Source organism: Oncorhynchus keta, chromosome 18, assembly GCF_023373465.1.
Source record: "Oncorhynchus keta strain PuntledgeMale-10-30-2019 chromosome 18, Oket_V2, whole genome shotgun sequence".
Lineage (NCBI taxonomy): Eukaryota > Metazoa > Chordata > Actinopteri > Salmoniformes > Salmonidae > Oncorhynchus > Oncorhynchus keta.
In genome coordinates, this window is record NC_068438.1 from 21,865,472 (window position 1) to 21,881,739 (window position 16,268).

The following is a 16,268-nucleotide window of genomic DNA, read 5'->3' on the forward strand; positions in this document are numbered from 1 at the left end:
TGCCCCCACCGCAAAATACCGCTGACAGATCTTGTTATAAATAATTAGGATAAAACGTTGGCTTAGAAAAGTTAAGTAGTTCATTTACATGTTTTATTATAAGGGGGTATGTGCCTTTGGGCCCCCTATGGGTATGACACCACTGTTTTTGGAATTAATTAATAGAATGGAATACAAACATTTTGGATGGTACAGTGTGAGTCTGTCTTACTTTTTGGTTTGCACTATATTATTACCATGAGAAAACATTAGGTTCGATTGGTTTGTGTAATCAGCTCAGACAATGTGATACAATTTCATTCAGATGAGAAATGAAAAGATCCAGAATATATAATCCGTTGGCTCCTCACAGACCAACAGTACTGGAACAATTTGGCACCATAGTTTGGCCAGCTCCTATCCAGTCCTATCTTCTCTGTATCATTGCTTAGGTGGTCCTCTGACCACTCTGGTTGAGTGGAGCTATCTCTGGAACTCACTCTGTGTTCTTCAAGTGAGGTTGGTGAGCAGTAGGTTGATGATGATTCCCAGGGCCAGGATGAAGAGCATGACACACAGAGCCAGGCCCCTCCGCATAACCAGGGCCCTGTGGGCCAGAAGGGCCTCCACCTTGCTAAGGGCCACCCTGTCCCCAACCTCACCGTTAGCCTCAGCCCCATCCTCAGCCAGGGCATTTCTGTCTGTGTGGCCCTCACAGGGAGCTATATCATTTGATTGGGCCTCTGGGGCCATGTCTGTCACACAGAAACACACCTATTAGACAGAGCATTGATTCTTCCATAAACAATAATAAAATTATACATTTGTAATGCCATGTAAATATGATGATGAATGAGTAAAGTGAAGGGTCAATGATTAAACTGAGACTTTCGTACCCATGTCTGTAGAGTTCCCCTGTACCTCAGCTCTGATCTGGGCCTATAAACAACCCAACACATGACCATGAATATCCTCTCCAAGGCATTTGCATGAAATGAAATAAAGACTTGAGTGTTGTGCCTTTGTTCCCTCACCTCTACAGTGGCTTTCTTCCAGTTCATTCTGGATAGATAGACGATGAGGAAGGAGGACTGTAGGAACACACAGGTAAACAGACCGGTCCACAGGCCTGGGGGTGGAGACAAAGCATAACGGTAACAGTCAAAGAAGTGAAGACACCTGAAGGAAGCAGTAGGGAGATTGGCACCAGTTTGTCTTTGCTTTAGCCAACTTGTCACCTTTCCACACAAACCAACAATGTAATGTTGTTAAATTACGAAACAGTCAGGCGCCCAGGTGCAATACGGGAGCAATCAAAAGACTGAAAAAGGAATGAAATATTACTCCATAAATTCAAAGGACAAAATGTGAAACACATTTATAGATGTTCTTACCCATGATTCCTAGTTTGGCAGCAAACATCAGGGACACTCCAATAGGAAAGCCAACCCCATAGTAACCCAGGATGTTGCATATCGCCCCAACCTTCTGCTTACCTGCACCCCTTATAATACTACCTGAGGCAGCCTGGGGAACCAGGAGAAACAGAGACCCAGTTACTGTTGTACTACAAACATACAGTGCCTTCGGAAAGTATTCAGACCTCTTGATGTTACAGCCTTATTTTAAAATGTATCAAATAAAATCCACATCAAGCTACATATAATACCCCATAATCACAAAGCGAAAAACTGAATTTTTGACATAACCTGGCACCATAACCTTTGACAAAACCTGGCACCATCTCTAAGATGAAGCATGGTGGTGGCAGAATCATGCTGTGGGGATGGTTTTTAGTGGCAGGGACTGGGAGACTAGTCAGGATTGAGGGAAAGATGAACAGAGCAAATTACAGAGAGATCCTTAATGAAAACCTCCTCCAGAGTGCTCAGGACCTCAAACTGGGGTGAGGTTCATCTTCAACAGGACAATGACCTTAAGCACACAGCCAAGATTATGCAAGTCTCTGAATGTCCTTGAGTGGCCCAGCGAGAGCCCAGACTTGAACACAATCGAACATCTCTTGAGAGACCTGAAAATAGCTGTGCAGTGACGCTCCTCATCCAACCTGACAGAGCTTGAGAGGATCTGCAGAGAAGAATGGGAGAAACTCCCCAAATACAGTTGTGCCAAGCTTGTAGCATCATACCCAAGAAGACTCAAGCCTGTAATCGCTGCCAAAAGGTGCTTCAACAAAGTACTGAGTAAAGGGTCTGAATACTTATGTAAATGTATATATATATATATATATATATATATATATATATGTAATCCTGGTTTTGCTCTGTCATTATGGGGTATTGTGTATAGTTTGATGAGGGGGGAAATAATGTAATACATTTTAGAATAAGGCTGTAATGTAACATATGTGGAAGAAGTCTTTCCTTAATGCACTGTACCTGTTATAATAGTACCTTTGATATTATACAGAGTGGATCTGTGATGTGATGAGTAAAGGGAGCTATAAGTTGTGATACAGTAGCAGCATTGACTCCTTACCGATATTGCATCTAACAGAAGAAAAGGGGCGTAGAAAGCCATAACTTGAGCAACCCTCTCTCTGATCTGCCTGTTGGTAGAAATTCAGGGGGAAGAAATACATTCAGTTATGTAAATCAATGACAGAGGCATCTCACCCTAGTTAAAGTGTGAAGGAATATGTAAGCAAAGTTCATGACTGTGTACTTCTGTGTTACAGTGAGTGACTTAGCTATGTCATAAAAAAAGGTCATCGATGTTCACGCTCATACACAGATACATTACAACACACCAGGGTTGGATTAAAACACAACAAACTGCAAAGTCATGGCGATGAACAACAGTTCCAAAAGCCACAGAAGCAAATCTGTAGTGGTAAATTACCACAGACTACTTTACTCACTCATCATATGTAAAGACATAGGAGATTTTGTCCTTCAGTATCCCAACAAGAACCGACAAGCACACAGAAACTGACCCTGGACAGAGACAAAAGGTCATCCATAGACTGATCATCATTTAGTTATCGTATTAATGCTTTATTTTCTCTTGTCAATCTTTGAAATATTATTTGAGGTCTCCACACGTACCAGCACAGAACATGGCCAGCTTGGCAGACAGCTTGGCCTGCTCTGTATCTCCAGCCCCCAGAGCATTGCCCACCCTCACACTGCCTGCCACACTGAACCCTAGAGGGAACTAACAACACAGACATGCACGCACACACACACACGCACACACACACACACGCACACACACACACACACACACACACACACACACACACACACACACACACACACACACACACACACACACACACACACACACACACACACACACACACACACACACACACACACACACACACACACACACACACGGCTTACTCTCTATGTGACTAGTGTAAAATATGGTATGATGGATGAACATTTGCCAAAACGTTTTTTTTTTTATCTTAACTATATATTTACCATGTAGCAAATGTTTGCCAGTTCATATACGACTGATTGTGCTCCAAGCTCCACCTCACTTATCAGACCTGCCATTGAGAGGTAGTGAGACAGGATATCAAACCAAAGCAGAAACACTGTAACATCTAAACAGTGTGTAATGTGTAGAAATACCCACAAGCAAACAGTCAAATCTAGAACACCATTTCACATAAAACAAATAACAATAGAGAGACATTCAATGATATTCATAGACTTCAATGCAAAACAACCAGATAGCTAAATAACTAAATAACCAGACACCAAATAGACCTGCTTCCATCTGTTGCCGTACCTGCTAGAAAACCTCCAATCTCATAGGTCCACCACTCCACACACAGCATGATCATGCTAGGAATAGCCAGGTGGACGTATGTGTCCCAGTCTTCCAGGCACTCCCAAGACCAGCCTACAAGGAACACAAGGCTCAGACACTGGGAACCTCACTGAAAGGTTAATGCTCATGTTCTCACAGAAGGTGTTTGGGTCTGAACCAAAACCATGCTGTGTTAATGCATTAGGAAGCCAAAAACAGCACACTTGGTTTGACATTGCACTGCTGTCCCTCAATAAATGCATATTACAGTTTTTTCCAACTGCTTACACACAAAATATTTTCATGTCACACGATATTTGAAATCTCTCACTCAAAGTGCAAAACTACACACCAAATATCTAAAACCATAAGCTATTTCTCAGCCTTTGACTCAGTTGTCAATTGTATAAAACACTTTTTTCAAAACACTACACACAATTCTCTACCTAAAACACAAAAATCTAACAGGAAGTGACTTGCTTTCCTTTTCCAAACACAACCAATCAAAATGCTACACTTACTCACCAGGTCACACACACACACTTGTGCAAACACTAATAGCTTAACTGATCACTAACCAATCACTGCTTTACTGTAGTATAGGCCTATAAATAGGTCAAAGGTCAGATTACCTGTTTCGAACAATGGATGCCAACAATGGACAGAGAGCAAGAGGAGTAGGAGGGAGAGGAAGGGGAAGAAGAGGATTAGGGCAAAGAAGAGAAGGAAGGAGAGCCATCTCTGATGAGATTAGGGCAACACTTGTTGATCATGTGATCAACCACGGTTTGACCAACTTGAGTCGATTTACAGCGGCGTCCATAATTCGAACCTTCAGAAATGAAAACAGGTATGCAACTATCTAATGACTATTTTAGCATTACAATAATGTACTGTAAAATATGTATGACTGCATAGTATTGCATAAACATTTGTAACTCTAAGCCATCCATTTACTGCACTGCATTGAATGAATGAGGTTGGTTATCAGGCTGTACTACATTTTTTTGTACATTGTTTACAGTTCCTATGCTGAACACATACTGTGTTTGAATTCTGTACAGAGTGGAAAGGCAAAGGCATCATGGAGGACGAGGACGCTTGTTTACAGATGTACAAGAGACTGTAATTATAAATATGGTTTTGGCCAACAATGCAATTAGGATTCGAGAGATAAGAGAGCATATCTTGAATAATGACACCATATTTAACAACATCAATGCTGTAAGCCTGTCGACCATACAACGCATCCTCCAACGGCACCGAGTGACGATGAAACAACTTTACAAGGTGCCATTTGAGAGAAACTCTGACAGAGTCAAGAATATGCGACATAACTTTGTAGAGGTATGTATGCAACACTACTTCCAGTACTTCAGACATACCATATTTACTAATCTGTATATCCTTTTGTCTGTTACAGAGTATTGGAGCTGGATGCTCATGTAATTCGCCATGAATATATTTATGTGGATGAGGTTGGCTTCAACCTCACCAAAACCAGGCGCTGCAGAAGAAATGTAATAGGACAGAGGGCAATTACCAGTGTCCCTGGACAGCGTGGGGGTAATATAACTATGTGTGCTGCCATCACTCAAAACGGGGTCCTCCATCACAATGTCACACTGGGTCCGTACAACACCGGCCATATGCTCACTTTTCTGGATGCAATTTACACAATGCATGTCCCTGATCCAGATCAGGAGCCTGCTAGATTTGTGGTTTTATGGGACAATGATAGTTTTCACCGGGCTGTTCTGGCCCAAAACTGGTTTGCCACCCATCCACAATTTGTAGTTTTGTACCTACCCCCATACTCACCTTTTCTAAAGCCCATAGAGGAATTCTTCTCAGCCTGGCGCTGGAAAGTGTATGATCGTCAACCCTATGCCCGCATGCCGCTTCTCCAGGCAATGGAGGACGCATGTGGGGACATAGAGGTTGCCTCTGTCCAAGGTTGGATACGCCATGCTAGGAGATACTTCCCTCCATGTGGGGACTTAGAGGTTGCCTCTGTCCAAGGTTGGATACGCCATGCTAGGAGATACTTCCCTCCATGTGGGGACATAGAGGTTGCCTCTGTCCAAGGTTGGATACGCCATGCTAGGAGATACTTCCCTCCATGTGGGGACATAGAGGTTGCCTCTGTCCAAGGTTGGATACGCCATGCTAGGAGATACTTCCCTCCATGTGGGGACATAGAGGTTGCCTCTGTCCAAGGTTGGATACGCCACGCTAGGAGATACTTCCCTCCATGTTTGGCAAGAGAAAACGTATCTTGTGATGTGGACATAGTATAGTATTGTAGCCAGACCCAGGCCGGAGAAGAGATGGAGCGTAGCTTAGCACCCCACCCACCCCCCCTCCAAATTCCTGGATTGTTTTGGGAATTGTGTGTAGAGTTTTGAAAAAATGAGACAGTTTTGAAAACGTGTGTAAGCAGTTGGAAAAAACTGTAATAAATGCATATTATGCATCCCTTTGTATGGGGTCCATTCAAGTCACAGACAGTTCAAAGAGTTTGTGGATTTGGTGGTATAATATCTACTTTAGTGTAATCATGTCTCACCTGCCCAGGTGGCCTTGTGTAGTCCCTTCCATATGATGTAGCTATAGAGCATAACAGCAAGAGAGAGCTGAGAGATGGTGTTGGCCCACGCAGACCCACTGTCACCCGAAAACAATTCACAACATACATTACATCCTATAGCCCTCAATGCTAACAATTACCATCCCATCCTATAGCCCTCAATGGTAATGGTGGTGAGAGAATAATCACTGTTTGGGGATGACACTCACACTACACCCAGGCCCAGAACATAGAGGAAGATGTAGTTGATGAGGGCATTCAGTAGGTTAGCCACCACACCTATGATGACCTGCGGCCATATGATTCCCTGAAGGACAATAAAGTCTCATTCAGATCAAATGGTCAGGTGATTATTTTCTTTGCAGGGCAACTGACTGAGGTCTAGGTTAGCTCTAACCTGATTCTGTAGATATCTGGCCTCCAGCTGGTAAATAAAAGTGGCCTGTTAAAAAATGTATGATGAACATGTTTCAGTAAGTTATTGACATGATAAATTCATTATTATCTTAATTGCAGTGGTGGAAAAAGTATCAAATTGTCACACTTGAGTAAAAGTAAAGATACCTTAATAGAAAATTACTCAAGTAAAAGTGAAAGTCACCCAGTAAAATATTACTTGAGTAAAAGTCTAGAAGTATTTGGTTTTAAATATACTTCAGTATAAATCTAATGGTAGATTTGTAGTGGAAGAATGTGCAAAGTAGAAATGGAAATAATGGGGTGCAAGGAAGCTAAATAAATAAATACAGTAGGGGAAGAGGTAGTTGTTTGGGCTAAATTATAGATGGGCTATGTACAGGTGCAGTGATCTGTGAGCTGCTCTGACAGCTGGTGCTTACAGCTAGTGAGGGAGATAAGTGTTTCCAGTTTCAGAGATTTTTGTAGTTCGTTCCAGTTATTGGCAGCAGAGAACTGGAAGGAGAGGCGGCCAAAGTAGGAATTGGTTTTGGGGGTGACCAGAGAGATATACTGTACCTGCTGGAGCGCATGCTACAGGTGGGTGCTGCTATGGTGACCAGCGAGCTGAGATAAGGGGGGACTTTACCTAGCAGGGTCTTGTAGATGACCTGGAGCCAGTGGGTTTGGCGACGAGTATGAAGCGAGGGCCAGCCAACGAGAGCGTACAGGTCTCAATGGTGGGTAGTATATGGGGCTTTGGCAACAAAGCGGATGACATTGTGATAGACTGCATCCAATTTATTGAGTAGGGTATTGGAGGCTATTTTGTAAATAACATCGCCGAAGTCGAGGATTGGTAGAATGGTCAGTTTTACGAGGGTATGTTTGGTAGCATGAATGAAGGATGCTTTCTTGCGAAATAGGAAGCCTAAGAAGGACATCATTGATGTATACAGAGAAGAGAGTCGGCCCAAGAATGGAACACTGTGGCACCCCCATAGAGACTGCCAGAGGCCCGGACAACAGGCCCTCCGATTTGACACACTGAACTCTATCAGAGAAGTAGCTGGTGAACCAGGCGAGGCAATCATTTGAGAAACCAAGGCTATCGAGTCTGCTGATGAGGATGTGGTGATTGACAGAGTCGAAAGCCTTGGCCAGGTCAATGAATACGGCTGCACAGTATTGTTTCTTATCGATGGCGGTTAAGATATCGTTTAGGACCTTGAGCGTGGCTGAGGTGCACCCATGACCAGCTCTGAAACCAGATTGCATAGCGGAGAAGGTGCGGTGGGATTCGAAATGGTCGGTAATCTGTTTGTTGAGTTGGCTTTCGAAGACCTTAGAAAGGCAGGGAGGATAGATATAGGTCTGTAGCGCTTTGGGTCTAGAGTGTCTCCCCCTTTGAAGAGGGGGATGACCGCAGCTGCTTTGAATCTTTGGGGATCTCAGATGACACGAAAGAGAGGTTGAACAGGCTCGTAATAGGGGTTGCAACATTTTCGGCAGATAGTTTTAGAAAGAAAGGGTCCAGATTACCGGGGGCACACTGCAACACTAAGAAATGATTTACAAATTAAACATTTGTGTTTCGTGATTCTGCCAGATCAGCGGCAGTAGGGATGACCAGGGATGTTCTCTTGATAAGTACGTGAATTTGACCATTTTCCTGACCTGCTAAGCCTTAGTGTAGCAAGTACTTTTTCGTGTCAGGGAAAATGTATGGAGTAGAAAGTACATTATTTACTTAAAGAAGTAAAAGTTGTCAAAAATAGTAATAGTAAAGTAACATACAGATACCCCAAAAACTACTTAAGTAGTACTTTTATTTATTTTACACTACTGCTTAATCGACTGTGTTCACGTGTGTCTGGGTAGATAGATGTACTCACTGGGAGTGCTGGCATAAAAATCTTCACATAGATCTGAGACAACCTAAAGTGACATAAGAGAGCTCTATCAGAATGATCCAAAACAGTAATCACATTCTACAAACCAATCTCTACATGTCACTTGTGAATCACAGAAAACAGACACATTCACAGACATAGCCTGTGTCCCAAATATCATTCTATTCCCTATGGGCCCTGGTCAAAAGTACCGCACTATGTAAGGAATAGGGTGTCATTTTAGATGTCTATTAGATCTGGGGTAACTGTGTGCAGTGACTGGAAGAGTCTGACCTACCTGGCGACCTCTGGGCTCTGTTTGACAGCCAGGAGGATGGGTTCTGTGTTGATGAGAATAGCCCAGCATGGAAAACAGGCCAGAAGTTGAATGAGGATGGCTCTCTGTAGAATGACCCCAACTTTCAGGAGGTTGCGGCTCCCAAAGGTCTGCAGGGAGAAATAATCATGTTCATCTTTGAGTGGAATGGCAGGATACTGTAGCTATGGTCCAGGGTGCTACATCAATCAATCAAATGTATTTATAAAGCCCTTTTACATCAGTCAATGTCACAAAGTGCTGTACAGAAACCCAACCTAAAACCCCAAACAGGAATCAATGCAGATGTAGAAGCAAGTTGGCTAGGAAAAACTCCCTAGAAAGGCAGGAACCTAGGAAGAAACCTAGAGAGGAACCAGGCTCGGAGGGGTGGCCAGTCCTCTTCTGGCTGTGCCGGGTCGAGATTATAACAGTACATGGCCAAGATGTTCAAACGTTCATAGATGACCAACAGGGTCAAATAATAATCCCAGTGGTGATTACATGCAGCTTACTGATATTGAGCAATAACAAGCTGTGTAGGACCCCCTGGACCAGAGCTATGACGACGATGCTATTGGTAACATTTTTGGGACAGTGTTCTGTGTTAGGAGGAGGAAACAGACTAGGTTTCATACCTACCTGAGATATGAGTGTGTCACACGCTGATGATAAACCAGACCCAATGGAGATACCTGTAACATTAATCACCTGGAAGACCAGAACAGAAATTTTGAGAAATGTTGAAATTGGTTGAAACTGTACATTTCATAGTGTGCTGTAATTTCAACAGTTATGCAATATTACCACAGCTAGGTACCAGTCTGTTTGTGCCATCATGTTTAGCATGACACGAAGTGGCAGAAGTCACATTATGGCACAAACATACTGGTACCCAGTATAATATTACCCACAATTGTTGTAATAAAAAAGTGATTTAAACTCATAAGTCAATGAATACTTACAGCTATGGCGAGAGCCACCCCTGCCAGTTCTGTCTTCCCCAAATGACCACAGAAAACTGTACTGACGAAACTCACTAAAAAGACCATGAGCTGAGCCATAACCTGGTGCCGATACAACCACAACATTTGATAAATCAGTTGATGTAGTTGTGTATACTATCAGGAATCTGTGTAGTGAATAGGCCTAACACTGAAGTGTTGTACATGCATCAAATGTATGGTTTGAGGTCATTCAAAGTAATTCAGGTTGAACAGGCAAGGTGATAGATGAAGCGATGAAAAAACATCTATAGTGTGCCAGATGCCAGTAATCTATAATTAGCCAGTGTGCCAGTGGCCTTTAAGTGAATTCAATATAATATAAGAAACACTGCTAAATAACAATAATAATTGAATCTAGAAATGTACTGTTTCATATAACTCTGAATTAATTGTGGACACGTAAAATGTAATGAAGATGTTTCTTACCACAGGCCCAGCCAATGTTGATAATTCAATCATTTCTTTTTTGAAGTCAACAGGAATCAACCTGCGAATACATCTCAAACAGTTCCCAAATATTGTCAATGAATATGAAGAGCTTTCATTCCCATTCGTCCTACTCTCCACATTTACATTAGTATCCATTTCTAAAGACTGTCACTCAGAAAAGTCTGTATGGTCAAGTAAGAACAAGGTGGTATTCTAGCTACCAGCTGCCAGAGTGAGACTTCCGATCTGATGACGGACTATGTCACTTCCTATCTCTGATTTAGCTGTACACAAGCAATCTCAACTAGCATTGTTAAACATGACTGCCAAACCACTGATGGACAAAGTTCACAGTGTTTTGTCAATTCTGCAACTGCACCAGATGATGGAGCTCTTTCCTTTCTCAGCGGCCGTGCTCTCTGAGGCCGTTTTCTTAGTAGCTGATAAATGACTGAGCAGAGTGGCACATCTACTAATAATGAGTAGTCATTTAAGATGATTTGTAGATCAGTAAGTATTTTGTCACCGACTGCAATGTAGTCGATTTCAAACACGACTAGGCACTTTTAACAATGACATTTACAAAGGTCTAAAGCTGTAAAAGCCTCTGAAAGTCGATGGTAGGTGACAGTCCCATCAGTTGAAAGACCAAACAGAGGGGCACTAGAGGGATGACACTTCCTCTGGCTACATTACTGTAGACTCAGAGTATGGCCCAGTGAACACAGTAGTGTAGATAATAGGGTTTGTCTAAAAGTAACACAAGACCTGGCAGCCTAATTGACCTCTAAGACAATTTCAAATATGCTTAAAACACACTTAAACTATGAACAATATCTATCATACAAAAAAAGGTGCTATCTACAATGAACACAGGTTCTTCGACTGTCCCCATCGGAGAATCCTTTGAAGAGCCTCTTTTGGTTCCAGGATGAACCCCTTTGGTTCGAGGTAGAAACCTTTTGGTTTCCTTATAGGACCATTTCCTTGTAGGACCATACATGGAACCCAAAAGAGTTCTACCTGAAACCAAAATGGGTTCTACCTGGAACCAAAAAGGTTCTCCTACGGGACAGCTACGGAACCTTTATGGAACCCTTTTTTCTAAGAGTGTATACTGTAGGCCTACATTTTGTTTGAAACTATGCGTACCACAGTGGAGGCTCTTCAGAGGAGGAAGGGGAGGACCATCCTCCTCAGTGAATTTCATACAAATAAAAATAGTGAAACATTTAAAAAGTTATCCTTTTTAGATAAAACTGTACTAAATATATTCACATCACCAAATAATTGATTAAAACACTGGAATGGAGGTCTACAGTAGCCTCAACTGCACTCTGTAGGGTAGCACCATGGTGTAGCCAGTGGACAGCTAGCTTCTGTCCTCTGGATACATTGACTTCAATACAAAATCTAGGAGGCTCGTGGTTCTCACCCACTTCCATAGACTTACACAGTAATTATGACAACTTCCGGAGGACGTCCTCCAACCTATCAGAGCTCTTGCAATATTCTCTGATCACAGGATCAGAGAATGAATCTAGTACTGAAAGCATAAGTTACAACTAGCTAGCACTGCCGTGCCTAACAAATGGTGAGTAGTTGACTAAAAGAGAGAGAAAGACAAAATTTGAATAGTTTTGAACAAAGTAATTTCTTCAAAAATGAAGAAGCAGGAGAAAAAGAGAGGGAGAGAGATTTTGATATATTTTGTTGTGTCTTTTTTCACTTTCACTTACTTAGCTAGTGAATGCAGCAAGCTAGTTTAGCTTATTCAACACCCCGGCTCAAACAGAGAGGAATGCTAATTTAACTAACTGGCTATAGCTATCCAAAACTGGAACTCTTCCAAGTCAAGGTAAGCTTTTGGTTTTATTAATTTATTGTCACCAGGACCCGCAGGTGTAACTGCTAAACTGCTTGCTGCTGACTCCCTAAATTTGATCAGCATATTGATTGCGCAACCAGGGGTGGAAAAACCTTGGATCATTGTTACTCTAACTTCCGCGACGCATATAAGGCCCTGTCCCGCCCTCTTTTCGGAAAAGCTGACCACGACTCCATTTTGTTGATCCCTGCCTACAGACAGAAACTAAAACAAGAAGCTCCCACGCTGAGGTCTGTCCAACGCTGGTCCGAACAAGCTGATTCCACACTCCAAGACTGCTTCCATCACGTGGACTGGGATATGTTTCGTATTGCGTCAGATAACAACATTGACGAATACGCTGATTCGGTGTGCGAGTTCATTAGAACGTGCGTTGAAGATGTCGTTCCCATAGCAACGATTAAAACATTCCCTAACCAGAAACCGTGGATTGATGGCAGCATTCGCGTGAAACTGAAAGCGCGAACCACTGCTTTTAATCAGGGCAAGGTGACTGGTAACATGACCGAATACAAACAGTGCAGCTATTCCTCCGCAAGGCTATCAAACAAGCTAAGCGTCAGTATAGAGACAAAGTAGAATCTCAATTCAACGGCTCAGACACAAGAGGTATGTGGCAGGGTCTACAGTCAATCATGGACTACAAGAAGAAAACCAGCCCAGTCACGGACCAGGATGTCTTGCTCCCAGGCAGACTAAATAACTTTTTTGCCCGCTTTGAGGACAATACAGTGCCACTGACACGGCCTGCAACGAAAACATGCGGACTCTCCTTCACTGCAGCCGAGGTGAGTAAGACATTAAAACGTGTTAACCCTCGCAAGGCTGCAGGCCCAGACGGCATCCTCAGCCGCGCCCTCAGAGCATGCGCAGACCAGCTGGCCGGTGTGTTTACGGACATATTCAATCAATCCCTATACCAGTCTGCTGTTCCCACATGCTTCAAGAGGGCCACCATTGTTCCTGTTCCCAAGAAAGCTAAGGTAACTGAGCTAAACGACTACCGCCCCGTAGCACTCACTTCCGTCATCATGAAGTGCTTTGAGAGACTAGTCAAGGACCATATCACCTCCACCCTACCTGACACCCTAGACCCACTCCAATTTGCTTACCGCCCAAATAGGTCCACAGACGATGCAATCTCAACCACACTGCACACTGCCCTAACCCATCTGGACAAGAGGAATACCTATGTGAGAATGCTGTTCATCGACTACAGCTCGGCATTCAACACCATAGTACCCTCCAAGCTCGTCATCAAGATTGAGACCCTGGGTCTCGACCCCGCCCTGTGCAACTGGGTACTGGACTTCCTGACGGGCCGCCCCCAGGTGGTGAGGATAGGCAACAACATCTCCACCCCGCTGATCCTCAACACTGTGGCCCCACAAGGGTGCGTTCTGAGCCCTCTCCTGTACTCCCTGTTCACCCACGACTGTGTGGCCACGCACGCCACCAACTCAATTATCAAGTTTGCGGACGACACAACAGTGGTAGGCTTGATTACCAACAACGACGAGACGGCCTACAGGGAGGAGGTGAGGGCCCTCAGAGTGTGGTGTCAGGAAAATAACCTCACACTCAACGTCAACAAAACTAAGGAGATGATTGTGGACTTCAGGAAACAGCAGAGGGAACACCCCCCTATCCACATCGATGGAACAGTAGTGGAGAGGGTAGTAAGTTTTAAGTTCCTCGGCATACACATCACAGACAGACTGAATTGGTCCACTCACACAGACAGCTTAGTGAAGAAGGTGCAGCAGCGCCTCTTCAACCTCAGGAGGCTGAAGAAATTTGGCTTGTCACCAAAAGCACTCACAAACTTCTACAGATGCACAATCGAGAGCATCCGGGCGGGCTGTATCACCGCCTGGTACGGCAACTGCTCCGCCCACAACCGTAAGGCTCTCCAGAGGGTAGTGAGGTCTGCACAACGCATCACCGGGGGCAAACTACCTGCCCTCCAAGACACCTACACCACCCGATGTTACAGGAAGGCCATAAAGATCATCAAGGACAACAACCACCCGAGCCACTGCCTGTTCACCCCGCTATCATCCAGAAGGCGAGGTCAGTACAGGTGCATTAAAGCAGGGACCGAGAGACTGAAAAACAGCTTCTATATCAAGGCCATCAGACTGTTAAACAGCCACCACTAACATTGAGTGGCTGCTGCCAACACACTGACACTGACTCAACTCCAGCCACTTTAATAATGGGAATTGATGGGAAATTATGTAAAATATATCACTAGCCACTTTAAACAATGCTACCTAATATAATGTTACATACCCTACATTATTCATCTCATATGCATACATATATACTGTACTCTATATCATCTACTGCATCCTTATGTAATACATGTATCACTAGCCACTTTAACTATGCCACTTTGTTTACATACTCATCTCATATGTATATACTGTACTCGATACCATCTACTGTATCTTGCCTATGCTGCTCTGTACCATCACTCATTCATATATCTTTATGTACATATTCTTTATCCCCTTACACTGTGTATAAGACAGTAGTTTTGGAATTGTTAGTTAGATTACTTGTTGGTTATTACTGCATTGTCGGAACTAGAAGCACAAGCATTTGGCTACACTCGCATTAACATCTGCTAACCATGTGTATGTGACAAATAAAATTTGATTTGATTTGATTTGTACACTGTACTGCATGATTGTAGCGGGTTTACTAACATGTTAGTTGTCGTAGCTATGTTGACTATAACGTTATTATGGTGACAACAATGTTGGCTGTGTGTAGCGGTTAGCGGTTATGATATGGTTTGGCTTGGAAATGTTTTTTGCCTGGTAACAGAAAGCTGATGTGTTGTGCACTGAAGTCCACAAGCGAAGGGAAAAGGTGAGAGGAGAGTGTGTAGATGTGGGAAGGAATACAACAATGCTTTTTTTATGTGGCTGCTATGAAAGTGAACTGTGTTTGCGTGTGATCAGGGGTGTATTCATTCCACAAATTATTTTGAAGAAAGTTTCTTAAACAGAAGCAAACGGAACGAAACAGGGATGAACATAACTGAATTTGTCCAATAGAAACTCTCATTTGCAACTGTTGGACTAATGATTACACCCTAGATCAGCTAGATGTAAGCTAAAGCGTGCAAGGCAGTATTGAATGTGTCAATGTCTGTCACCTTAATTACTCTAATTTTTAGGTTTAGACACACCTACTCATTCAAGGGTTTTTCTTTATTTTTACTGTTTTCTACATCTATGGAATCACGTAGTAACCAAAAAAGTGTTAAACAATCCAAATATATTTTATATTTAAGATTCTTCAAATAGCCACCCTTTGCCTTGATGACAGCTTTGCACACTCTTGGCATTCTCTCAACCAGCTTCATGAGGTAGTCACCTGGAAAAAGTTGCTTTTGAGCCAATCAGTTGTGTTGTGACAAGGTAGGAGAGGTATACAGAAGATAGACCTATTTGGTAAAATACCAAGTACATATTATGGCAAGATCAACTCAAATAAGCAAAGAGAAGCGACAGTCGACCATTACTTTATGACATGAAGGTCAGTTAATACGGACAATTTCAAACACTTTCTTCAAGTGCAGTCGCAAAATCCAACAAGCGCTATGATGAAACTGGCTCTCATGAAGACCACCACAGGAATGGAAGACCCAGAGTTACCTCTGAAGCAGAGGATAAGTTAGAGGTACCAGCCTCAGAAATTGCAGCCCAAATAAATGCTTCACAGAGTTCAAGTAACAGACATATCTCAACATCAACCGTTCAGAGGAGACTGTGTGAATCAGGCCTTCATGTTAGATTGCTGCAAAGAAACCACTACTAAAGGACACCAATAAGAAGAAGAGACTTGCTTGGGCCAAGAAACACGAGCAATGTACATTAGACCGGTGCAAATTTGTCATTCTGTCTGATGAGTCCAAATTAGAGATTTTTTGTCCCAACCGCCTTGTCTTTGTGAGACGCGGTGTGGGTGA

At 43.0% G+C, this 16,268-nt stretch overlaps 1 protein-coding gene across 1 annotated transcript; it reads right to left on the minus strand.

The window, feature by feature from the left end:
• Window positions 1–62: 62 nt before the first annotated feature.
• LOC118397460 (multidrug and toxin extrusion protein 1-like) lies at window positions 63–10,634 on the minus strand. Its single transcript, XM_035792221.2, has 17 exons — window positions 10,393–10,634; window positions 9,925–10,026; window positions 9,602–9,670; window positions 8,942–9,090; window positions 8,647–8,689; window positions 6,753–6,797; window positions 6,565–6,662; window positions 6,335–6,432; window positions 3,745–3,858; window positions 3,432–3,499; window positions 3,048–3,156; window positions 2,861–2,936; window positions 2,479–2,548; window positions 1,374–1,506; window positions 1,014–1,108; window positions 876–918; window positions 63–734 (listed from the first exon to the last, which is right to left on the minus strand). Exons 1-17 carry the CDS (start codon window positions 10,549–10,551, stop codon window positions 490–492), a joined length of 1,716 nt encoding a protein of 571 aa, XP_035648114.1. The 5' UTR covers window positions 10,552–10,634; the 3' UTR covers window positions 63–489.
• Window positions 10,635–16,268: the final 5,634 nt, after the last annotated feature.